This window comes from Cornus florida, unplaced genomic scaffold, assembly GCF_030987335.1.
Source record: "Cornus florida cultivar Cherokee Brave unplaced genomic scaffold, ASM3098733v1 CherokeeBrave_3.0.0_Hap2_Chr05, whole genome shotgun sequence".
NCBI lineage: Eukaryota > Viridiplantae > Streptophyta > Magnoliopsida > Cornales > Cornaceae > Cornus > Cornus florida.
The window spans coordinates 89909548-89936287 of record NW_026775575.1 but is presented as its reverse complement, the minus strand read 5'-3'; the positions used below and the strand labels follow the sequence as shown (position 1 = coordinate 89936287).

Sequence of the window (26740 nt, the reverse complement as noted above, 5' to 3'; positions counted from 1 at the left end):
ATTGTTATTCCGCTGCGCAAATCGAGATTCTCAAAAATAATGATGTCGTTTTTGTTTTGTACATAATTAAATATATGTTTATTAATATACATTACAGTACATGTATCCATGAAATTTTAAGACACTCACTAACAGTTTAATTAATTATTTTGGTAAATTATGTGTGCATAATATGGTGGGTAATTTAATATTAAATTTATCACTAGGTAATTTAATATTCATATTATAAAAAGGTTGGTAGCTACCAAAGTGGCCTAACCATAAAGGTTAATGGATATTAATTTTAGTGGTAGACATAATTGCAATATTTCATGAATAAAGATGCTTATAATTTTTTTATAATATTCATGAATATTGGGTTTATTCAATTATTAAAAATAATTCCTCAAAGGGAATTAATTTTCAAGTGATTAAATAAATATTAAGGGGTTGTATGTAATTTTTAATTGGGTAGCTATAGGATATCCAAATGTAACTTGTCTATTTAATTAATTAGTGCATCACCAATGAAAATATATATATCAATAAATACATCTAAGCATCATTTTTTTTTTGTATTTTATGGTTACTACCCAAAGGGGTACCATAGTTGTATAATGTATTTATTTATTTTTATATGTGTTGTTATCTCAAAATATTAATGTTATGAGCAATTACCTTATTATGATTATTTTATTGCAGTATCTTTTCCTGTTTCTGTGAATTCGCATGCTTCATCTGTTCCAATTCTCAATGGGGCTAACTTCTCAGAGTGGAATGAGCAAGTTCAGTTCAATTTAGGAGTATTAGATCTTGATTTAACATTTCAAATTGAGAAACCTATTGCTATTACTGGTGAAAGCAATGAGGAAGAAAAGTCTCTCAATAAAGTTTGGGAGAAATCAAACAGATTGAGTATTATGTTTATGCGAATGACTATTGCAAATAATATCAAAACAACTCTTCCCCAAACTGACAATGCTAAGGAATATTTGAAAAATATTGAAGAATGTTTCCGTACTGCAGATAAGTCTCTTGTAGGGAAATTAATGGCTGACCTCACTACTATGCGTTTTGATGGTACTCGTAGTATGCATGAGCATGTTCTTGACATGACTAATCTTGTTGCGAAATTGAAAACTTTAGGGATGAATGTGGATGAGACTTTTCTCGTTCAATTTATTATCAATTCCTTACCTACTCAGTATGGGCCATTTCAAATTCACTATAACACTATTAAGGATAAGTGGAATGTGAATGAATTAGCCAGTATGTTAGTTCAGGAGGAAGGAAGGCTTAAGCAACAAGATAATCATAATGTTCGTCTCATGACTCAAAAAGTTAGAAAGAAATTTGGGAAAAGGCCTGGAAAAGGCATTAAGCGAGCAACACCCCAAATAAATGATTCTGATCAAGCTACTCAAAAGAAGGAACGCAAGAATGATAAGTGTCATTTTTGTAACAAATCTGGACACTTTCAGAAAGATTGCATGAAACGTAAAGAATGGTTCGAAAAGAAGGGTAAGCCTTTGACTTTTGTATGTTTTGAATCAAACTTAATTGAAGTTCCTTCTAATACTTGGTGGGTTGATTCAGGCTCTAATGTTCATATTTCCAATACGATACAGGGATTCCTTTCAACCCAAACCACAAATCCAAATGATGATTTCTTGTTCATAGGGAATTGGGAGAAAATTCCAGTTGAAGCCATTGGGACATTTCGTTTAGTTTTAGATAGTGGATTTCATTTAGATTTGTTTAAAACTCTTTATGTTCCTTCAATTTCCCGTAATTTGATTTCTTTGTCCAAACTTGATGTTGATGGTTTTTCATTTAAATTTGGTAATGGATGTTTCAGTTTGTTCAAAAAATCCCAATTTGTAGGTTCTGGTATTCTTGTTGATGGTTTATACAAGATAAAGCTTGATAATTTATTTTCTGAAACCTTTTTGACCTTGCATCATAATGTTGGAACCAAATGTAGCTCAATTAATGAAAATTCATCTTTCTTGTGGCATAAAAGATTGGGTCATATATCCAGTGAAAGGTTAAAAAGATTTGTAAAAGATGGAATTCTTTGGAATCTAGATTTTACTCATTTTATTGTGTCTGTGGATTGTATTAAAGGTAAACAAACCAAACGCACAAAGAAAGGAGCCACAAGGAGTATAGAGTTTCTTGAAATTATTCATACAGACATTTGTGGAATTTTTAATGTTCCATCTTTTGATGGAGAAAAATATTTTATCACCTTTATAGATGATTTTTCACGTTATGGATATATCTATTTGTTGCATGATAAATCTCAAGCAGTGAATGCTCTTGAAGTATACTTAAATGAGGTTGAAAGGCAACTAGATAAAAAAGTAAAAATAGTAAGGTCAGATAGAGGTAGTGAATATTATGGCAAGTATGATGAAATGGGTCAATGCCCTAGACCGTTTGCTAAACTCCTTGAAAAACATGGCATTTGTGCTCAATATACTATGCCAGGCACGCCACAGCAGAATGGTGTAACTGAAAGGCGTAATCGTACTCTTATGGAAATGGTTAGGAGTATGTTAAGTAATTCCTCGTTACCCATATCATTGTGGATGTATGCTCTTAGAACTGCTATGTATGTATTAAACAGGGTTCCTAGTAAGGTAGTTCCAAAAACTCCATTTGAACTGTGGACAGGAAGGAAACCTAGTTTAAGGCACCTACATGTTTGGGGTTGCCCAGTGGAAGCTAGAATTTATAATCCACATGAAAAGAAATTGAATTTTAGAACAGTTAGTGGGTACTTTATTGGTTACCCAGAAAAATCCAAAGGGTATAGGTTTTACTGTTCTACACAGAATTGTTGAAACCGGTAATGCCAAATTCATTGAGGATGGTGAAATCAGTGGGAGTAATAAAAATGAGAATGTGATCATTCAAGAAGTTAGGGTACAAATCCCTTTACCCACAACTTCTAAAGAAATAATTGTTTCTCCAGTTGTTGAACTGCATAACAACGAAGAACAATTAAATGATCAACAATTCCATAATGAAACTATCACCAATGAAGTTATAGAAGAACCACAAGGAATAACATTAAGACGGTCTCAAAGAGAAAAGAGACTTGCTATTCCAGATGATTATGTGGTATATCTACATGAATCTGATTTTGATATAAGGATATGTAAGGATTCGGTTACATATTCACAAGCCATTAATAGTAATAATTCTATTAATTGGATTAATGCCATGAATGAGGAGTTGAAGTCAATGGAACAAAATAAAGTTTGGGAACTCGTTGAATTGCCTGAAAGATTTAAACAAGTCGGGTGTAAATGGGTCTTTAAGACCAAACGCGACTCTAATTGCAATATTGAATGATATAAAGCCAGACTTGTAGCCAAGGGCTTCACTCAAATTGGAGGCATTGATTATAAAGAAACATTCTCTCCTGTATCTAAGAAGGATTCCTTTAGAATTATCATGGCGTTTGTATCTCACTATGATTTAGAGTTACATCAAATGGATGCGAAAACAGCTTTTCTAAATGGGAATTTAGAGGAAGAAGTCTATATGGATCAACCTGAAGGCTTCAGATTAGAGGGTAAAGAACGCATAGTCTGTAAACTTAAGAAGTCAATATATGGACTTAAACAAGCTTCCCGACAATGGTATATTAAGTTTAATGATACTATTACTTCTATTGGTTTTAAAGAAAATACAGTTGATCGGTGTATATACCAGAAGATTAGTGGGAGCAAGTTTATATTTCTGATTCTATATGTTGATGATATTTTGCTTGCTAGTAGTGATCTTGGTTTATTGCATGAAACTAAAAATTATCTCTCTAAGAATTTTGAGATGAAAGATATGGGTGAGGCATCCTACGTGATAGGAATAGAAATATTCTGTGATAGGTCACGTGGATTGTTAGGATTGTCTCAGAAAACATATATTGAGAGAATTCTAGAGAGATTTGGTATGGAACATTGTTCAGCTAGTATTGTTCCAATACAGAAAGGGGATAAATTTAGTTTGATGCAATGCCTAAAGAATAAATTAAAACATAAAGAAATGCAAAATATTCCTTATGCATCTATTGTGGGAAGTTTGATATATGCACATGTTTGCACTCGTCCAGATATTGGTTTTGCAGTTGGAATGCTAAGCAGATACCAAAGCAATCCAGGAATGCATCACTTGAAAGCTGCAAAGAAAGTTATGAGATACTTATAAGGAACAAAGAATTATATGCTCACATTTAGAAAGACTGGTGAGTTAGAGGTTATTGGTTACTCAGACTCAGATTTTGCTGGATGTGTGGATAGTAAAAGATCCACTTTTGGTTATTTGTTCCTTTTAGCTGGAGGGGCAATATCATGGAAAAGCGCAAAACAGTCTATTATTGCTTCATCAACTATGAAGGCTGAATTTGTAGCATGCTTTGAGGCTACAAATCATGGTTTGTGGTTGCGGAACTTTATTTTGGGATTTGGTGTTATGGATTCAATTTCTAGAGCACTGAAAATTTATTGTGATAACACTGCAGCTGTCCTCTTTACTAAAAACGATAAGTATTCCAATAGCGTTAAGCATATGGAGCTGAAATATCTTACCGTTAGAGAAGAAGTTTAGAAACAATGAGTGTCTTTTGAAAATATAAGCACACAACTTATGGTTGCAGATCCATTGACAAAAAGATTACCACTCAAGACATTCATAGGGCATATTGAAAGAATGGGTCTTGAATGTAATCAAAGTTAATTATTATTTTTGTTGTGGATTGCTTAACAATGCTTATATATATTTGACATTTTGAGCTCATTAAAATATGTTTCTGATATTTCCTGTTAATTTGTGTATGTACATGTATGTATTACTTTAAATGATGAAAACAGGAATAGTCTTAGAAAAAACATTATTGTAAGACCTTTATTGATGCTTCTCACTTATAGACTATGTTAAATGGGTTACTAGTGTTGTGGTACATAGAAGGGACTATGTTAAATTGGTAGTTTGTTTACCATAGTATTTATGATGACCATATTAATATCTTAATTTAATTTATGGTGCACACTAATGACTATTTTACTAAACCACTACAAAAGTTATCATATGTGCCAAGTGGGAGAATGTAAGATTATTTATTTAATTGTGGCCCACATGATTTGGACATGTGACATATTAGTTGGTGGCTAAGTAAATAGATATCAATTAATTATTCTTGGTCAATTTATAATTACTTTTTTGGTAATTATTTATGGAGAAGTGTTTTCCTTTTAATTCCTTACTTTGATGGAAAGTAAAATTGTAATACTAAAAGGAAAACTGGTCCTCTCTCTGCCTTTATAAAAGTGCATATGCTCCATCAATTATGTACGATTATTGATACAACACATAAAAGGTTATTGTGTGCAAAAGGCCAAGAGAGATAAACCAGTTTCCACCTTTGTCTGTTGATCAGAGTTGCAGATTGATTCGTGGTTAAAGGATCTGGACATTGGATTTAATTGCAACAAGGTTTGATATCATGAATAGAGGTATGTATATCTAACTATATTTATTTATGCGTTATAAGGATGTGAAATTAATTGAAATTCTAAGATCTAGGGTTTTATGATAATTTGTGATTAAAGTCTAACACAAAATTAATTAGGGTTTTTAAATAATCATATATGGGATTCATCAATTTTTGTATTATTAATTTATCAAATTTTGTATTATTACTTTGTAAGAAAACTTTCGGAACTCAAATTGAACTCAATGATGAATGCCCTACCAAATCCTTAACAAGGACAAGCATAAGGGAATAGGGATGATAAATTACATTATTGTCATGAAATTGGTAATGCAAGATAAGATTTAAAATTTGAATTAATGACAACTACTCTTATCATGACAATAGATCACAGTGTGTTAAAAATATTTCTGGTTGGTGTTATTCTCAATGTTGTATATTCATCTCACCTTTACTAGTGTGTATATATATTACAATGTTTTACATGAAAATATAAAGGAGTATGGTCTTAATTTATTTTATTGGCTAGTTTCCATAATCTGAATATGTTAATCCATCTACGGGGACTTTATATATAGGCACAGATTTTTTTATTTACAAAATTATCTATAATTTTTGTAAAAATCTTTAAAATGCTCCCATCCAATTTTTTTTGATAATATCTGACTATATTATTGTTGTTCAGGCCGCCCCTCTCATACAATTCTCTACGTCGCCCTTCTTATACAATTCTTTAGGTTTGTCACTACTTTTGTCACTGCTTATACACAGTGAACAAATGAAACAAGGGTTGAATGGTTTGCAAAAAATCATTATTCCTTTCAGATTTTCTCTGACATTATTGTTAATCCATATAAAAAGCAATACCATTAAAGAAAATAAAAAAGAAGGAAATAACACAAACTCAGAAGGCCATTTAATAAATTTTTAATTGGGTAAAAATCAACTGTTTTGTAACGACTCGAACTCATGGGTCCAAACCGTTAACCGGGTCCTTACCCGAACATGAGGTCACCTAAGTCGTTCCCGTCATTTCTAATGTCATAAGATCACTTTTAAGGTCATCATTGGACTTCACAGCGGCTTAAAACAAATTTCCAACACTTAGGATTAATTATATTGAAGAGAAGGACAAAATAAGAAAAGCAGGTGCACTTCGGTCGGCCGAAGCAACTCCCATGAACCGGTCGACCGAAACAGGTATTTTGGTCGACCGAAATGAAACCTTAATAGCCACTGAAGTCTTTGGACGAACCAGTCGACCGAAACAGGCATTTCGGTCGACCAAAATGGCTCTGCGTGCTACCCCAGCTACTGGAAATGCTGAAAATCCTGAAAATGAAAAATGGTCTATGGAAAACTTCGCAAATTTGTTTCAAACTTGTTCTACAAACTTCCCAAGTGGTAAACTACATATCATGGTCATGATCCTCAACATCTTATATACAAGGCAACCCCATCAACCATTCAAATATATATATATATATATATATATATATATATATATATATATATATATATATAAAATACATTGTTTTTACATTCTTGTTCAAATATCCAACAAAATAGAGTCAAGTTCATAGGTAAATTACAAGGCCAAGGCAGCTAACTTAATTGCACTTCCACAATAAGGCATTTACAAAAGAATGACCTAATTACAAAAGATAGCAAAAGAAATGAACTCCAAGTCCTCCTCAAACTTGTGAAGGATTATCATTGGCCACCTCCTTTCCATGAACTGAAAAATGTTAAATATAAAGGGGTGAGCAATTTGCTCAGTAGGTGGTGCCTAAGACACACTTCTTGTAACTCCGTGAATCCAAATAATGAATAGGAATAGAGGATAAGGGTCATGCTATGCCGGGAAGGAATATAACATCAATTCTAAATTCAAAGTAAATAATGTCGTGCCATGAAATGCAATGCCATGTATGTCATTCCTTATTTTCAAAATCCAAATCCATCACTTTTCAAACTGTTAATATAACTCGTCTTTTGGTGATTCTGCAGCGACACGAGAGAATGATTGGTTACTGTCCCTGACCCTTAGTACCCACGCGTCGTCATTTGGGGCCCAGCTAGCTCAACCACGCTAGGGTAATTTTCCTACTTCCCTCTAGGTTATATTAACACGACGGCCCTTTGGTAACTCCGCGGCGACCGAGTTTTCTCAAAATCATTTCATCAAAATTCTTCCCAAAAATCATTTTTTCTTTTATTTCAAATCATTTCCCTTCATTCAAACCCAATGAAATGCATACATGTCTCATACTTTCAATGCTATGATAATAAGGGATTTTAATACAACACAATTAAGCATGCTTTATAAGAAATTCTAAGAAAATTACACATGTTCCCATACATCATTTCTAACAAGTTAACAACACAATAGGCATAGAAAATCAACACTTAGGCATGTTTTTCATACAAATCAACTAATACATATAATCATGAACTTTGTACACCACAATTAAATCATTATAGGGGAAAGTAACACCAATTAACATGTTAACAACAATTAGCAATAAATTAATTCACAAAGGCACAAGAAAAATATGAATTAGAGACTCCTACCTCAAGGAGGATGAAAAACCCTCAAAATGGGTCTCAAAACCGGAATCCCTAAAGTGCACTAAAACTAAATTGCTTATATGGAAGTGAAGATCTCGCCGTGCTCCTCGAATTGCTGCAAACGGCTTCCAAAAATTCCAAGTATTGAGGAAGAAATCAAAACTTGAAGTTTTGATGCAAAAAGAAAAAGAAAATGAAGTGAAAATGAGAGAGGGAGAGAACCTGCGGGAAAGGAGAGAGAATGAGATCATATTGTGGTCTCTTGGGCACCCAAATAGGTTAGTGGTGGGTCCCACCACTTTCCAAATTCTTTTCCTTTTTAACTTTATTTTAAATTCTTATTTTGCACCACACAAATAAATATGTACACAACCATATAAAATACCACATAAAACACATAAGATAAAATACATGAGATGCAATTGAACCTAACTAAAATCCCCGTACACAACAATACTGGTAGCGGGTCTCACACGGGTCCGTCCGGTCCAAAATTTGGAAAAATGTAAAAATAACCAACCTTGCATTTCCAAGAGCCTTGAACTCAATAGAATGCTCCAAACAACTCACCGACACACCCGGTACGCCCCAAGGTGTCCGGTACGCAAAACGTGAAAGGACAAAAATGCCCTTGCATCAACAAAATTCCCGGGAAAAAAGAAAAATGGAGAAAATTGGAAACATTACAATCTCCCCAACTTAAAGGATTTCGTCCTCGAAATCAAGCCATACCTGGGGAAGAAAACAACGTTGGATACTTGGAGCGAACCTCTTGCTCAAGCTCTCAAGTAGCCTCCTCAACTCCGTGGTGCCTCTAAAACTCCGTGGTGTCTCCAAAGAACTTTCACTAGCGGTATCGTCTTATCCCTTAACACCTTCTGTCGTGTGTCAAGGATCTGAACTGGTCTCTCTTCATAGGAAACATCTTCAATAATGTCCACATCAACCCAATTCAAAATGTAAGATGGGTCCGGCTTATATTTCCGTAGCATCGATACATGAAAAATATTATGGACTTTGTCCAACTGGGGTGGCAATACAAGTCTGTAGGCAACTTCTCCAATGCGGTCCAAAATCTCAAACTGGAGACCTACGCGGTCTGCCATGCAAAGCCTCAAATGGAGTTATCTCAATGCTCGCCTGATAACTGTTGTTGTAGGCAAACTCAATAAGCTATAGATGATCTTCCCATTCGCTTCGACTAGCCATTCGTCTGTGAATAGAATGCCGTACTAAGGTGCAATGATGAACTAAACGCTGCTTGAAGTCCTTCCCAGAACTTCGAAGTGAACTTGGCATCCCTATTTGAAACAATGGTTACTAGAACTCTATGCAACCTTATAATTTCCTTCACATATAGCACACCAAGTGCCTCTGCGTCATCTGTTGCCTTAATAGGCAAAAAGTGAGCCGTCTTGATCAGTTTATCAATAATGACCCATACGACTTCATTACCCCTCCGGGACTTAGGATGACCTGTCACAAAATCCATAGCAATCTGCTCCTATTTCCATTGCGCTACAGACAATAGTTGCAATAAACTTATTAGTCTCTGATGCTCGGCCTTCACTTATTGATAGGTAAGGCATCTAGCTATAAACTGTGTAACGTCCTTCTTCATTCCATTCCACTAATACTGGCGTCTCAAATTGTGATACATTTTAGTACCACCTGGATGAACCGCAAAACGGGAAGTGTGAAACTCCCGTAGAACGTCCTCACGATAAACTGTGGGAACAACCAACAAACCCCTGAACCATAGACCTCTATTTGCATGCAAGATAAAAGTGTGAATGGCATCCAAATCGGGATTCTGTCTCTATGACTGAATCACTCGTATACAAAGAATAGGCTGAGCCACAAGACTGAACAAGAATGGGCCAAAGTTCCACGAGATTTTCGGCTTAAGGCATCAGCTACCACATTTGCCTTACCCGGATGACACTGCAAGTCAAAATTATAATCTTCCAAGAACTCAACCCATCGCCTCTGTCTGTTGTTCAAGTCCTTTTGGGAGAAAAGGTACTTGAGACTCTTGTGATCCGAGAACACCTCGAATCTTTCGCCATACAAATAGTGTCTTCAACTCTTCACGGCAAAAATAACGACTGCCAACTCCAAATCATGAGTAGGGTAGTTGCACTCATGAGTTTTCAGCTGCCGAGACCTATAAGCCATTACTTTACTACCCTGCATCAGGACACAACCCAAACCGTCACGCGAAGCATCACAATAAATTATGTAACCCAAGCCACGCTCAGGTATCACCAACACTGGAGCCGTAGTCAACCTTATCTTCAACTCTTTAAAGGATGACTCACATGCTTCATTCTATGTAAACTTGATCCCCTTCCGGGTCAAGCGAGTCATAGGCGTTGCAAAACGGAAAAATCTTTCATAAATCTCCGTTAGTAACCCGCTAGGCCAAGAAAACTCTAGATCTCAAAAACATTCTTGGGTTGCTCCCAAGTCAAAACCATTTCTATCTTCGATGGATCCACTGTCACTCCACCTTCCGAGACAACATGCCCCAAAAATTTTACCTCTTGTAGCTAAAACTCACACTTTTTATATTTGGCATACAATCGGTGTTCCGGCAAAATCTGCAATACAATGCTCAAATGGATCTCGTACTCCTCATAAGTCTGTGAATACACAAAAATGTCATCCACGAAAATTACCATAAATTGGTCTAAGTAATCGTAAAAGACGTGATTCATCAAGTCTATGAATGCCGGTGGCGCATTCGTCAAGCCAAAAAGGCATAACCAGGAACTCTGTCCATACCGTGTACGGAACACTGTCTTCGAGATATCCTCATCCCTGACCCGTAATTGATAGTAGCCCGACCTCAAGTCAATCTTCGAGAAACAGCTGGCTCCTCTCAACTGATCAAATAAATCGTCTATCCTTGGTAAAGGATATTTGTTCTTGATGGTGGCATGATTCAACTTCCGGTAATCAATGCACACCCTCAAAGATCCATCTTTCTTCTTAGCATACAAGACCGATACGCCCCACGGTGACACGCTCGGTCGGATGAAACCTTTCATCCTCAAATCATCAAGCTGCTTCTTCAATTCTTCCAATTCAAATGGTGCCATACGATACGGTGCAATAGAAATAGGTGCAGTACCGAGCGTAAAATCAATAATGAACTCCACTTCTCGGTGCGGAGGCAACTCTGGTAAGTCTTCCGGAAAAACATCCAAGAAATCACAAACAACTGCTGGGTAAACTGCTCCTGCAACATCATCTTCTTCAGCTAAAATACTAGTAAAGAAGTAATCACTACGACTTCTTCCACAAATTCCATAAAACGATGAAGTGCAAAATCACTTCGATCTCCCACGAAAAAGAAACAATCCCCTTCGGGAGTGCAAACCGTGACTCTTCCTCTAAAGCAATCGATCATAGCACGAAACGAAACTAACCAATCCATCCCGAGAATGACATCAAAGACGGTCATCTCAAGGAGGATGAGATCAAACACCAAAGTCTACCCAGCTATCACGATGGAACAATCTCTCACAATTCGGCTCAAGGACACTGAAACCCCAACTGGCGTATCAATACTCAACGCCCGATCCACGAAACTGATATCTAATCCCGATGCAAATGCAAATGATGATGCAATGAAGAAGTGAGACGCACTAGAGTCAAAGAGAACACAAGCCCAAGAACCAAACACAAGAAGATACCTCGGAGAACTGATGGACTAGAAGATGCATCTGTCAGTGCAAGTGCAAAGACACGTCTCTGCAGTGCCTGTGCCTGAGAACTGCCAACCTGAACACCTGACTGCTGCATTGACGTAGCAGGAGTATCCCTCTTAATTGGTTGTAATCCCTGTGAAGACATGGCAGGTTGTGGTGGTGGCGAGGGTCTGAAACCTGACTGAGCTGTAGCCAACTGCGACGGCCTCTGCTGTGACCCTCTGCCACTATCGGTGCTTGCTTCCCTATTCGGATAGTCTCGAATCAATTAGCCTTGCTGGCCACACCCATAACAAGCTCTCGGAGCTGAAGAAACTGAAGACGATCTCATAGGACAATTGGACTTGTAATGTCCAGGCTGTTGACATTGAAAACAAACAACTTCACTCTTATCAGACCCAATTGGCATAGGAGTGGTAGGAGCGGATCGTGCAGACTGTTGCCCTTAAAACTGAGACGAACCACCCATGTTCCTCTTCTATGACTGTCCCTCTGAAGATGGTCCTGAATTTCTCTTCTGTCTCCACTGTTATTTTCCTACATTCCTATCTTTTGCTTCAGCCTCTAACATCAATGCCCTTTCCACTGCCTCTGCATAAACCTTGATGTACTGTGCCGTTATCAACGGCCTCATTTTGTAATCGAGACCGGAAACAAACTTTCGAGTCTTGTCAACTTCATTGCTCACCATCTCTGAGGCAAAACGAAAGAGTGAGGTGAACTTGTTCTCGTACTCTGTCACTGACATATTTCTTTGAATAAGGCCATTAAACTACTCCCTTAGCTCCCATCTCTTGGTAACTGGAAAATACTTTTCATAAGACAACTTTTTAAACTTCTCCCAACTCATCTCTTCCACTTTATGCTGGTTGGTGACTGACTTCCACCAAAGCTTGGCATTTTTAGAAAACTTGTAAGTGACTAGGATGATTTTCACATAATCATCCGTCACATCCATAGAAGTCAAATGAGTTTCCACTTGATCCATGTAGTCATCCGCTAGTATTGGATTTGCACCACCCTCAAACATCACTGGCATCAATTAAAAAAATCCTGAAATCAAATTGAGATGTTTCTGTGCTGGCATCTCCTCTACCTGAATTACCGGTTGTGGTACCGGTTGTAGAAAAATAACAATTGTAGCCTTCAAGGCACTCTGCAACAAGCGGTTCGATGTTAGTTCCGCCGAACCTTCACCCTCCTCAATGGGTGCTTCAACATTACCCCTCCTAGTGGAGTCACCTCTAGGGAGAACCAAGTCCCTAAGATGTGTATCCTCCTCAACCTACTCCGTTGGATTTGAGCTAGAGCTCTTACCAACATCACCCCTTGTCGGCTTAGGGCCAACTTCCCTCGGTTCCTTACGCAGTGGCATCGTGCTATAAAACGAGAAAACGGTTCAATGACATGACACTGAGGTCCACCGTGGACGACTCAACATGAAATGATGCCATACCAACACTTAGCATGCAAAACTATTCAAGAAACACCTTAACATAAACATGTAAGCACATAAACAAATAAACAGTTAAACATGCTTCTTCAAATAATAAAACATGTAGCAAATAATCACATATGCAATGTAAACAACTTCCCATGCAACTCTATATAGGCCTCTACCCGTCGTCCTAATGGTTTTCGAACCGACGCTCTGATACCAAATCTGTAACAACCTGAACCCGTGGGTCCGAACCGTTAACCAGGTCCTTGCCCGAACCCGAGGTCACCTAAGTCGTTCCCGTCATTTCTAATGTCAAAACATTACTTTTAAGGTCATCATTGGACTTCACAGCGGCTTAAAACTATTGGTCCTAAGATTCTCTAAGTCCTATTTGCCTGTTTCATGTCAAAGCTTTAGTTTTATGTGCTTCAGTGCATATTCTATCTGTATTGTGGTTTAACATATATCACTTGGGCAGCATTGACATTTATATTGCAGTGACAGTCTTTTTACATTGGCATGATTTAATTCATCACAGCTGGTACACTTGATTCAGCTAAATTGAATGGTTTCAGTCAGGATCAGTATATAAGGAACTTGTCACAGGTGCTTTCAGGGGTACTTTTGTATTTTCCCTGATGTATTCTATGGATGCTCGTATGGCTGGATAGCTACATTGCACTGAACTGCTGTGGTGAGCCTACATTGTGTTTAATACAGCCTCAGCAATAGGATTTTGCTGAATGTAATTTACAGATAGTATAAGGCTTGTTTGTACAACTTTTCAAGTATTTTCAGGAGTGTGACACGTGGCTGTGGTCCAAGTATATATATTGTCCTCCAATGGTGTTGCAGATCTTGGTGGCTAAGCAAAGACAAATATCAATGTGTCCTCACTTGTATGAACTGTTCTTACTGATGTATGAGGTGTCACTATTTGGTGAGATATCAAGGGCAACATTGTCTTTTCATTAAGGGAATGTCAGAATTGTTCTTATGCAATCATTGGTTGAAAGGTGACAGCATTGAATGAAGAGAGGTGCAGTCAAGCATTTACACTGAAATATATATATGCTGTTATAAGTATCTTCTAGGGTTAATGGCCTTTCATAGAGACTAAAAGCAAGTTGCAGAAGATAACTCTCGAGCTCTTTTTCATTGAACAAAGTCTTTCTATGATTTGTAATGATGATTTATGCTAGAAAAACCCACTCACTCAAGCCTTATGTGTGATCACTGTGCCAAGATGCTGCTGCTGTCCAAATTGATGAAGAAAGGGCTGGATTGAGTAGTGAATCTGAGTTCCAAGCCGCTGTGGTTATTTCTGAGGGTTGTCATAGGTATAACTATGCTATTTACACTTGCTTAGTAGTTTGCTTTGAACTGAAACATGCTGAAATGGATTTTGAGCTCTTAGATCAGTAGATAAGCTTGTTTTTTTACATATATTGCGATTCAAGTGCAAAATGATTAAGTCTAGCTATTCTATGGATTATCTATGTGCGAGCAAGTCTATTTTGATGAATCAAAGCTGTAGAAATTGGCTGTGGTGCAAAACATTGACAGATTGTGATAGTGACCTTGCAAAACCTCTCAAATTGTGTTTTTGAGCTTATTTAAGAACTGTGGTAGTACATTGATATATACTCATGCTATACTGAATTGCTTAAGGATGTTAACATAAGTACTGCAGTGAATTAAGACTGTGGAAGCTACTGATGAGCTATTCTCGATGAAAAATTCCAATTTTACCCCTCATATTCTAGCTGCAGCAGTTTAGTGATTTTGAGGCAGTAACTTGGTATTTTGTGTTGTTCAAGCTGTTTCAATTGTAGAAGGAATTTGATTATCTTGTTTATCATTTGTAATGATGTATATGGTGAGCTATATGAGCTTTGTTGGTCCAAGCAAGGGTGCTTAGGACAGCGGGAGTGTGTGTGTGCACTGAAATCAGCTAGTGTGTGTATTGGTCGTGAAAGCTAGTGCCCATTCTTGTGCTTGGGTGTGTGCAGAGGGTAAGACAGCTGAGTGTGTAACAACGTACATACAGCTAGTAGTGATCTTCATTGGCCATGGCCAAGAACCAAGGTTTTCCCTAAATGAAAGGGTTTCCTTGTAAATCCTGTTTTAAGTATTTATTGTTTGCTTGCTGAATTATCTTATTGATTCTGTTGGGAAGAGAATAACCAATTCAGCCCCCCTCTTGGTTCATCAAAAACAAATTTCCAACGTTTAGGATTAATTACATTAAAAAGAAGGACAAAATGAGCAAAATAGGTGCACTTCGGTCGGCCGAAGCAACTCCCATGAACCGGTCGACCGAAACAGGCATTTCGGTCAACCGAAATGAAACCTTAACAGCCACTGAAGTCTCTGGACGAACCGGTTGACCGAAGCAGGCATTTCGGTCTACCGAAATGGCTCTGCGTGCTACTGGAAATGCTGAAAATCCTGAAAATGAAAAATGTTTTATGAAAAACTTCGCAAATTTGTTTCAAATTTGTTCTAAAAATATCCCAAGTGGTAAACTACATATCATGGTCATGATCCTCAACATTTTATATACAAGGCAACTCCATCAACCATTCAAATATATAGATATATATAATACATTGTTTTTACATTCTTGTTCAAATATCCGACAAATTAGAGTCAAGTTCATAGGTAAATTACAAGGCCAATGCAGCTAACTTAATTGAACTTCCACAATAAGGCTTTTACAAAAAAATGACCAAATTACAAAAGATAGCAAAAGAAATGAACTCCAAGTCCTCCTCAAACTTGTGAAGGATTATCATCGGCCACCTCCTTTCTATGACCTGAAAATGTTAAATATAAAGGGGTGAGCAATTTGCTCAATAGGTGGTACAAAAGACACACCTCTTGTAACCCCGTGAATCCAAATAATGAATAGGAATAGAGGATAGGGGTCATGCTATGCCGGGAAGGAATACAACATCAATTCTAAATTCAAAGTAAACAATGTCGTGCCATGAAATGCAATGCCATGTATGTCGTTCCCTATTTTCAAAATCCAAATCCATCACTTTTCAAACTGTTAATATAATCTGTCCTTTGGTGACTCCGCAGCGACACAAGAGAAGGATTGGCTACTGTCCCTGACCCTTGGTACCCCCGCGGCGTCATTTGGGGCTCAGCTAGCTCAACCACACTAGGGTGATTTCCCTACTTCCCTCTAGGTTATATTAACACCACGGCCCTTTGGTGACTCCGCGGCGACCGAGTTTTCTCAAAACCATTTCATCAAAAAATTTCCCAAAAATCATTTTTTCTTTTATTTCAAATCATTTCCCTTCATGCATACCCAATGAAATGCATACATGTCTCATACTTTCAATGCTATGATAATAAGGGATTTTCATACAACACAATTAAGCATGCTTTACAAGAAATTCTAAGAAAATTACACATGGTTCCTATACATCATTTCTAACAAGTTAACAACACAATAGGCATAGAAAATGAATACTTAGGCATGTTTTTCATACAAATCAACTAATACATATAATTATGGACTTTGTACACCACAATTAAATCATTATAGGGGAAAGTAACACCAATTAACATGTTAACAACAATTAACAAGAAATTAATTCACAAAGGCACAAGAAAAACATGATTTAGAGACCCCTACCTCAAGGAGGATAAAAAACCCCCAAAATGGATAAAAATCGGAATCCCTTGAGTGCACTAAAACTGAAATTGCTTATATGGAAGTGAAGATTTCACCGTGCTCCTTGAATTGCCTCAAACAGCTTCCAAACATTCCAAGTATTGAAATCCCATACAAAAATTTCAATTTTGTCCAATTTTAGGAAGAAGAGAAGAAAAAGAAAATAAAAAATAAATAAAAAAATAAAAAATAAATAAACTTATTGAAATAATGTTATAGTAAATTTGTACTTTCACATCTTGCGGGATGAGAGTTTAAATATCTTTGAAATCACTCCTAAAGAATTTCGTTGGTACATGTATAAAATAGAGCAGGTTTAACTTAACACTAAATTTAATTTGTAATTCACTTTTAGAAAAAGTTTGGATTTTAATTTTGAATTCAAAATCAAAAATAAAAAATTGGGTGGATATTCTTTGAAAGATATCCAAAATTCAACCCTGATTCATTCATATAGGAGTATATTTTATCATTTAAAAAATTATATGGGTTGAATATAAATCCTATCTACAGGATTTAATTTGAATGCAATAAAATATAAAAAGGTTAAGTACAATTTTTTTTTTCTTTTAAAATATAGGTTTTGGGCATAAATAGTTTCTCTTTTTTGAGAATGTATATTTCAGTTTATAAAATTCAAAAATCCTTTGGCAACTTTTTAGTCAAAATTAAAATAATATAAATTTTAAAACCCTAATTTATAAATTCCTTCCTATTATGCCCTTTTCTGAGGGCTCCCGGTCGCCACATCAGTGCCACAACCATTGTTGGTGGCGGCTCCACCACTATAGTCACCGCACCCAGAGCCGCCGCCACCACCCCCACACCCAATACAATAAAAAAAAATGTTCAGCTCCTCCTCTTCTATTTCAATATGGTGCTCACTCTCATCATCAAACCCAACTCTCTCTCTCTTTCCCTCTCTTCATCTCCATTTCTTGCCCCAAAAACCAGTTGCATTTCTATTTATCCAAAAAAAAAAAAAAGGGAGAGAGTGTGAAACTGGGTCTGAACCCAACAGTCCCTCCGGTGATACACGACGTCGGCGAGCAAGGATTCTGATTGGCAGCGATGCAGGACGGAAAGGCGGTGCTCTGATCTTATTGGCGTTCCTCACTGAGCTCCTCCTTATTCGCTGGAAGCTCACTGTAACAGGCACTTTCTCATAGGAAATCTTGACCCGGTTCCTCGTCGTCCTCCGCCGTAGATCGACGTCATGAAGAGACAGTTCCCGTCTGCCTTCATCGTCCTCATCACTGCCGAACTGCTTGCATCGCCGTTTCTTACCACCACCATGCCGTACCCAGAATCGAATGACCATCACCACCAACGATGCCTCCATCAACCCGATCTCACCTCCGACGCCTTCAGAGCACTATGCCGTCGTCACTGCACTGTCGCAGTTCCGAAAGTGCCAGCAACCTCACCGCCGTCGTCTGACTCGCGCCTTACGCGCGTAGATCTAATGCGCTTTTCACACGCTCACGCATCACCTTCTTCTTCAGCAATTCCCAGTCTTCATCTTCACTATGTCGGCAACCACAGGTACATAACCCTTCACCGCCGCAGAATCCACAACCATCATCGACGGTACTACACTGTGTTAGAACAGCGTCTCTGTGATTCGTTACGGCGGTACTTCCTGCGTCGAGCTGGTCGACGAGCTATATGCACTCTCCCCTTTGCCTCTGTGTGTGCGCAGCACATTGATAGTGTTTTCTTATTTTTGTGGCGGGAGTTTGGAAATTGTCTAAAATGGTAATTTGGTATTAAATTCTTTTTACAGGAACCGAGGTATAATTGATAGTATAGGAATTTTATACTACATATTAACTTTTTTGCACTACATTAATAGTGTGAGGGATTTGTTTTTTTTTTTTTTTTTTGCACTTAATCCAATATAAAATTAATGAAATAGAGAGTTTGCATAAGTTTGCTGGAGGAATAGTTTTTTAAAAAGTTCCACACTGTCGAAAAGAAAGCCGAAAAAAAGTCCATCCCTAATTTGCAAGTGCATTGATTCACTCACTCACCCACTGAATCAGGTTAGCAGTAAAGGGTTTGAGATTTGATTTGTTGAGGGAAATAAAGTAGCGAAAAATCCATCTAACGGATGATCCATCGGGGTATGGTACTTCCTACGAGAAATAAAGCAACGAAAAATCCTCCATTTCAAAAGGAAGAAAAGTACACCTTTCTCTCGCGATACTCCTATTCCCATACCTTCTAGCTTGCCTTTCTTCCCATCCTTTCATATCATAAAATTAAAATACAGTGCCAGCCAGTGGGAGACATCTGAAAGGCCGCAAGGGTGGGTGGGTAGGACTACAGATTCCAACTTAAAAAACTTCCCACACAAATACAACATTTAACCATTGAATTCTACAACAAGTCATCAAGAATCCCAGTGGAAGAAACACACAGATTGAACAATTAGTAATTTCTATTAATTAATATGGTTTTTTTTTTTTTTTTTTTTCCCACATATTTGATAAATTTCAACAATCAAAAAATAAACTGATGATTCGCTTCAAAGGACAGAGAATATCATAAAAGCCTGAAGTAGCACAAGTAAAGAAAGCTTAAAAATGTGATTGATTTAGAAAATGAGTTCCACTTTCAACTGCAACAACCCCCTGCTTGAGAAGCAGACCCATATCTACCTCCTGCTGGCCCTGGGATGCCCCCATATCCAACTTTTATCCCGTCAGACTGCAAAATCTAAAACAAAAAAAACAAAAAAAAAAGGCATAATTTTTAAGCACAAGCACTGCAAATCCTACCTATCACAACCAATCAAAATAGCTTTTCACTAAGTAACTAACAGGACAAAAGTTTCACTTTATGTTGCCAAAATTACTCACATCTCCCATGCAACTAGACTAGTAATCCGAAACTGAACTTTTCGTGTTCAAAAACAGGACAGTTTATGAGACAATGGTTTCACCCATGTCCTCTCTTAGCATTACAGTGGATGCCACTTAACAACTGAAATATTTGTCTCACTAAAACTAGATAAGGAGAAAAGGGTAACCAGAAGTTATGGTTTTAATAGGTGAACCTCAATGTGATTCATCTTAGGCAGTTGCTAATTTATGCTATGATCATACATTCCAAGGCCTCATGAATATATATGTTCAAGACTTCAAGATTGAATTACCACTGAAACACCTTAATCAATTAAACCTTTTTTGGCCCACCTCACATTGAACTATCCAAATACCAGCAGAAAAAGAGAGAAAATAAATCCAAGGCATACCTCGTTTGATACGTCTAAAACTCCATCCTGAATTTTCTTATAGATTGTTGAAGCTGTGTTTATAAATGCCTGCAAAAGCAAAAGAAAAAGGAGAGAGGGGGAAGAGTGTCAGAAAGAAAAAAAGAAATATAATTTTTCTTTTTGATAAGTGGAAAACAAAGAAATATAATAGTAAAGAAGCTTCAGTTGATAACATTTTAAAACATCTGTTAGCAAATTCATCACCTCCTCAACATTCTGAGCAGTTTTTGCAGATGCCTCCATGAATATTAAACCGTGTTCCTTGGCAAACTGCTCTCCTTCCTCTGTGCTTACGGCCCTTCTGTGAGCAAGATCGCACTTGTTGCCAATAAGCATAATAGTCATGTTGGCATTTGCATGTTCCCTTACATCCTCCAACCAGCTAACAAGGTGATTAAAACTTTCCCTACTAAGAATTGGAACCATTAAAAATGTACTTTATTACAACCAGAGAGGCAGAGCCAAATCCCAACTACACCAAGCCAGTGAGACCAGCCCAAACAGTCAACCCAATCCATAGTTATCTATATCTTCAATTGAAGTGTGTATATAATTAAAAATTGGCCATGCAATAATAAATGAAAACACACACACACAGCCAGAATATATTAGATAATTCTGCACAGTGGTATGCTAATTCATCCTCTCTCTAGACAAGTAAATAGTTGACGACTAGAATGGCTTCTGTAAATTTGTAAATCAGTTTGTCATTTCAGTTAAAAAACTCAACATAATGAAGTGCCTATTATTTGTTCTGACTTCTATCATTGTGTGAGTTTTTCTTATGAAATTATTATCTTGTTTTGGCTGTACTTTCCATGAAGAATATATCAACTATATGGCTCAACATAACTCCCAGCTCATTCATTATTGTTTAAAAATGCTCATTCCCTGTAAACACATTGGCAATTGAGTCTCCTCATAATGCATATTCTTCAAAACGTTTTAAAGATATAATGATGATAATGTTACTAAGAAAGAGACGCATCATAAGACAATGTACTGATACAACCTCTTTTGTGGAAGGCAGTTAGGTCGGACAAATATAAAAATATAGCATAGAAGTCACTGAAAACAAATAATCCAAGAAATATTTTAGAATATTGTGAACAGCAAATGATCAATTTCCTTCTTTCAGTAGCATGACTAATGACAACTAAAGATGCAGAAGAACATACTCACAACTATATATGCAAGACTTTTTCCTAGTTTACATGCATTAAATGAGAAAAAAGAATGACTTCTTTAGTTTATAAAAGAAAATGGCTTCATTAACTGTTAAAGATTCAAATAAGAATAATACCTAGTGATATCATAAACTAACAGTGCACCAGCAGCACCTCTGTAGTAGGACCTCGTAATAGACCTGAATGATTCTTGACCCGCCTGACATAGCAATAAAATAATGAAATATAAATGTGCATGAATGTAATATAAGTCAAGTAAGGAAACAAAAAAAGAATAGAATAAACCAACCGTGTCCCCTATTTGCAGCTTTATTGGTTTGTTATCAATTGTGATCATTCTGGCCCCATATTCAACACCGATGGTTAAGTCGTGCACGGACTGAAACCGTTTGTCAGTGAACTGCAGAAGAATACATGATTTTCCTACCGCTGTGTAACAAAGGATCAAACTCACATGAGTTTCAAAAATTCTTCCATCATTCATTACTTCATCAAAAATATTCATCTCGTAGTTTAATATAAGTGGGAGTCATAATTTGTAAAGATCTAATATGAGATAATGGCCACTAGTCCACTACCATCATGATCATTATTCCTTATAAAGCGAAATTTATACCACTGGAGGACATTTAAGAAGTGAAACTTCACCTAATATTGGGAAAAACAAAATGTTTCACCTTTACCTATTGCCTTCTAAAATTATTCAAGTACAACACATGTCCACTGGAACCCTCCCGAGTAAGAGACTAATGAATTTCCTTGGCCAGGGGCGAAAGTTAGAAAAAAAATTGAATCTTTTGATTGTATATAGTCCAAACTACGTAATACCATGAAGCTATCTTACAAAGTAAAGTTACTTCCTACTCTTTACAAACCTTTTCCTATACCTTGTGAAGTTAAATCTTGGAAAGACAATAGAAGAGGAGTGTAGCTAACCCATTTAGTAGCTTGAGTGGTATCTCCGACCACCCTAAAGGGTCAAGTCCTGATTGGGATATGGGCGATACATATGTAAGATTCATCTCTTACAATGCAACAAAGTTACAAAATGCAACACCCATGCAGCAACTTTAAATAAAGTTATGAAACACATTTATATTGAATATATAACACATGTGCAACATATTACATCATGTTGCAACGTTATAATACCATTAAATCGAGAATTCAACACATTTATGCAGTTGTTTGATTTTCAATTCAAAGTTGTCGCAATCACAATTTAAAGTTGTCGCAATGTACACGGGAGAGGATCCTGGTGTGTACACGACATCTTTAGGTCACAACTTTATGAACATAGCTAAAAGATAAGCAAAACTTAGTATCTTAAATGCTTCCTTTGGGAAACTTATCTTATCCTTTTACCAACCTTCTTTCCTATGTAATAATGGCACAATTTTGTTCTTTGCACACACTATGCAGAAACATAATATATAATATATAGTTATCATTGCAAGAAAAGCAATGAAAAAAGGTTACCAACTTGACTCAGTATGACAAAACTTGCACACAATACAACACACTAATATATTGGGATAACGAAGTACACCATAACATTAAATTTCACTTGTTCAATGTATGAAAAGATCAATACACGCATTATCTATCTTGTGCGAGTATGTCTCCTGAATCATCACAGTTTAGGTATATCAAAGTTGCCACAAAACTCCTTAAGATCCAGAGAAACACACATATACAGTGTGAATACGAATATATAAACTCTAAAATCGGTATTACGCAATAAAATCGGAAGTAAAGGAATTGAGATAAAGATTACAGGTATCTCCTATGATAATGTACTTGAAGAGGTAAGCGTAGGACATGGTCGCTCAGATCTTTGATTTGCTTCGAAATAACTCCGAAATTGAGAAATTCACTGATCAAACTATACAATTGTGCTTTTGAACGAGATCTGATCAGACAGCGATGAATGAATTTGAACAAAATTAAAGGAATATATAAGAAACTATGAGAGAATAAGGATTCTCTATGAGACTTACAGAAGGAAAAGGAGAAGGTAGAGAGGTTTCAGGAAAGCTTTGGAATTTCAAGCGGAGTTAACCGCCTCTCTTCCTTCTTTTATAGAGAGAGAGAATTTTCAGAAACAACTTGGAAGGTACGGCTACGGCCCTTACCCAACTTCGAAGGTACAGTCCATTGCGTTATCTAAAACCGCGTTTCGTGTCGTTGAAGGCATCGTCATGCCAGCCTATCAGTCCAGTGGTCCGAGCTCAATCACAAGCTCAGGAAACTACTCTCTTTCAACAATGATAAATGTAAAATAAAATAATTATTTTTCGGTTTGAGTAATACTATATCTATATCTATATCTATTACTATTATTAAAAGTACAAAATGCGTTTTAGTACATTAAAGTATTTCAGTACATTATTTTTAATTTATATGCTCCATACGTATATTTTCTTTTAGAGTAACACAAATTACCTATTTATTTTTCATTTTTATTTTAAAATTAATATATGGTGATTAGAATAGTTTCAATAAAACTCAAATTTCTTATTTATTATGAGTTTTTTTAATAAAAAAATCTAATTAAATAAAGAAATATATAAAGAAAATAAATAATTTAGTCTTTCTAATTAGACAATGAAATATATAAAAAAAATATAAATAATTTAGTCTATTTAGTCTCCACATATTTTCTAATTTTATAAATAATATTTTAATATATAAATAAATAAAATATCAGTAAATTGTATAAAAAATAGGGCTTGATTTTGATATTGTTTTAGGAGTTTGAAAATACACTTATCAATAATTGAATTCCTATTGTAAAGTTCAACTAAAAATTATATTTTTATCTCTTTTACCTTGTGTCAATTTATGTTAATGGATATTTTAGAATTTAGAATTATTTAACTATTTTGTTAAATATTGATTTTAAATCATATTTTAATCACGAGCAATAGTACATTATTTTTTAATAATAAATTTATATGTTCAGTATGTATGTTTAAAATATTAGAATAACACAAATTACATATTTATTATGAGTTTTGATTTTAAAATTAATATAAGGTGTTAGAAGAATTTATATAAAACTCAAATTACCTATTTAGAAGAGTTTATATAAAACTGAAATTACCTATTTATTATGAATTTTTTTAATAAAAGGAAATCTAATTTAGATAAGGAAATATATAAAGAATATAAATAATTTAGTCTTTCTAATTGGACAAGGAAATATATATAAAAATATAAATAATTTAGTCTATTTAGTCTCCACCTCTTTTCTAATTTTATAAATAATATATAAATAATTTTCTAATATATAAATTAAATAAAATATTAAAAGATTGTAATAAAAAATAGTTTTGATTTTGATATTATTTTAGGAGTTTAAAAATACACCTATCAATAATTGAATTCCTATTATAAATTTTAATAAAAAAAAATTATATCTCTTTATTTTGTGTCAATTTTATATTCATGGATATTTTAGAATTTATAGTTATTTAATTACTTTATTAAATTTTAATTTTAAATTAGATTTTACACACGTGCAACGCACGTACATATTTACTAATATATATATATATATATATATATATATTTGCCATTTTACATGTAGGGCTCAAAAAGAATTTAAAAAATTATATAGATATTTAGTGTTGACACGGTCAATTTTTGTTGCACATTGATTATAATACTTTTAAGAAGTGAGAGCATTTTATTCATTATTGAGAAAAAGTTTTTGTTGGAATCTATTCAATGTATTCATTGAATACACTTAAAAAAAAAAAAAAATATTGATCATTTTAAACTCTTTAAAATCACCAAAACGTAACAATCCACTGGAAATTTGTTGTGAAGAATATTCATATCAACCATGTCTCATGGTTGGTTATCATTGTAAGATTATTTATTTAATTACGGCCCACATGATTTTGATATTATTTTAGGAGTTTAAAAATACACCTATCAATAATTGAATTCCTATTATAAATTTTAATAAAAAAAAATTATATCTCTTTATTTTGTGTCAATTTTATATTCATGGATATTTTTGAATTTATAGTTATTTAATTACTTTATTAAATTTTAATTTTAAATTAGATTTTACACACGTGCAACGCACGTACATATTTACTAATATATATATATATATATATATATATATATATATATATATATATTTGCCATTTTACATGTAGGGCTCAAAAAGAATTTAAAAAATTATATAGATATTTAGTGTTGACACGGTCAATTTTTGTTGCATATTGATTATAATACTTTTAAGAAGTGAGAGCATTTTATTCATTATTGAGAAAGAGTTTTTGTTGGAATCTATTCAATGTATTCATTGAATACACTTAAAAAAATATATATATTGATCATTTTAAACTCTTTAAAATCACCAAAACGTAACAATCCACTGGAAATTTGTTGTGATGAATATTCATATCAACCATGTCTCATGGTTGGTTATCATTGTAAGATTATTTATTTAATTACGGCCCACATGATTTGGACATGTGACATATTACTTGGTGGCTAAGTAAATAGATATCAATTAATTATTCTTGGTCAATTTATAATTACTTTTTTGGTAATTACTTATGGAGAAGTGTTTTCCTTCTAATTCCTTACTTTAATAGAAAGTAAAATTGTAATACTAAAAGGAAAATTGGTCCTCTCTCTGCCTTTATAAAAGTGCATATGCTCCATCAATTATGTACGATTATTGATACAACACATAAAAAGGTTATTGTGTGTAAAAGGCCAAGAGAGATAAATCAGTTTCCACCTTTGTCTGTTGATCAGAGTTGCAGATTGATTCGTGGTTAAAGGATCTGGACATTGGATTTAATTTCAACAAGGTTTGATATCATGAATAGAGGTACGTATATCTAACTATATTTATTTATGCGTTATAACGATGTGAAATTAATTGAAGTTCTAAGATCTAGGTTTTATGATAATTTGTGATTAAAGTCTAACACAAAATTAATTAGGGTTTTTACATATGGTATCAGAGCCCGTAGTTTTGGAACTCATTATTTTTCCATTATACTTGCATAAATAATATGTTTAAGTTTAAATTAAAATTTTAATTTATTATAGACTAATCTGTTTAATGCAGTTTGTCTCTTGACTATTGTTTCATAAAGTAATCAATATCTCTTACTTAGATTTGTTGACTTATTATAATATGCCTCGATTTCTGAACCTTATTGTTTTGTTGATGGTTATATGAACATAATGAGAATGGTGTGACAAAGCTGCTATGATTTCGTGCATATGATGACAGAAGTTAAAGTTGTATATTTGATATATATATTATATGTATTTGTTGAAAGTTTGAAAAGAGACAAAAACAACTTAAAGTTTGACAAAGGAATCTAGGTGGA

The 26740-nt window shown here is 35.0% G+C and overlaps 1 protein-coding gene across 1 annotated transcript; it reads right to left on the bottom strand.

The window, feature by feature from the left end:
- Positions 1–19225: 19225 nt before the first annotated feature.
- LOC132307525 (ras-related protein RABB1c-like) lies at positions 19226–23455 on the bottom strand. The gene is made up of 6 exons (XM_059805319.1): positions 23146–23455; positions 21658–21797; positions 21485–21567; positions 20386–20590; positions 20161–20229; positions 19226–19613 (listed from the first exon to the last, which is right to left on the bottom strand). Exons 1-6 carry the CDS (start codon positions 23189–23191, stop codon positions 19521–19523), a joined length of 636 nt encoding a protein of 211 aa, XP_059661302.1. The 5' UTR covers positions 23192–23455; the 3' UTR covers positions 19226–19520.
- Positions 23456–26740: the final 3285 nt, after the last annotated feature.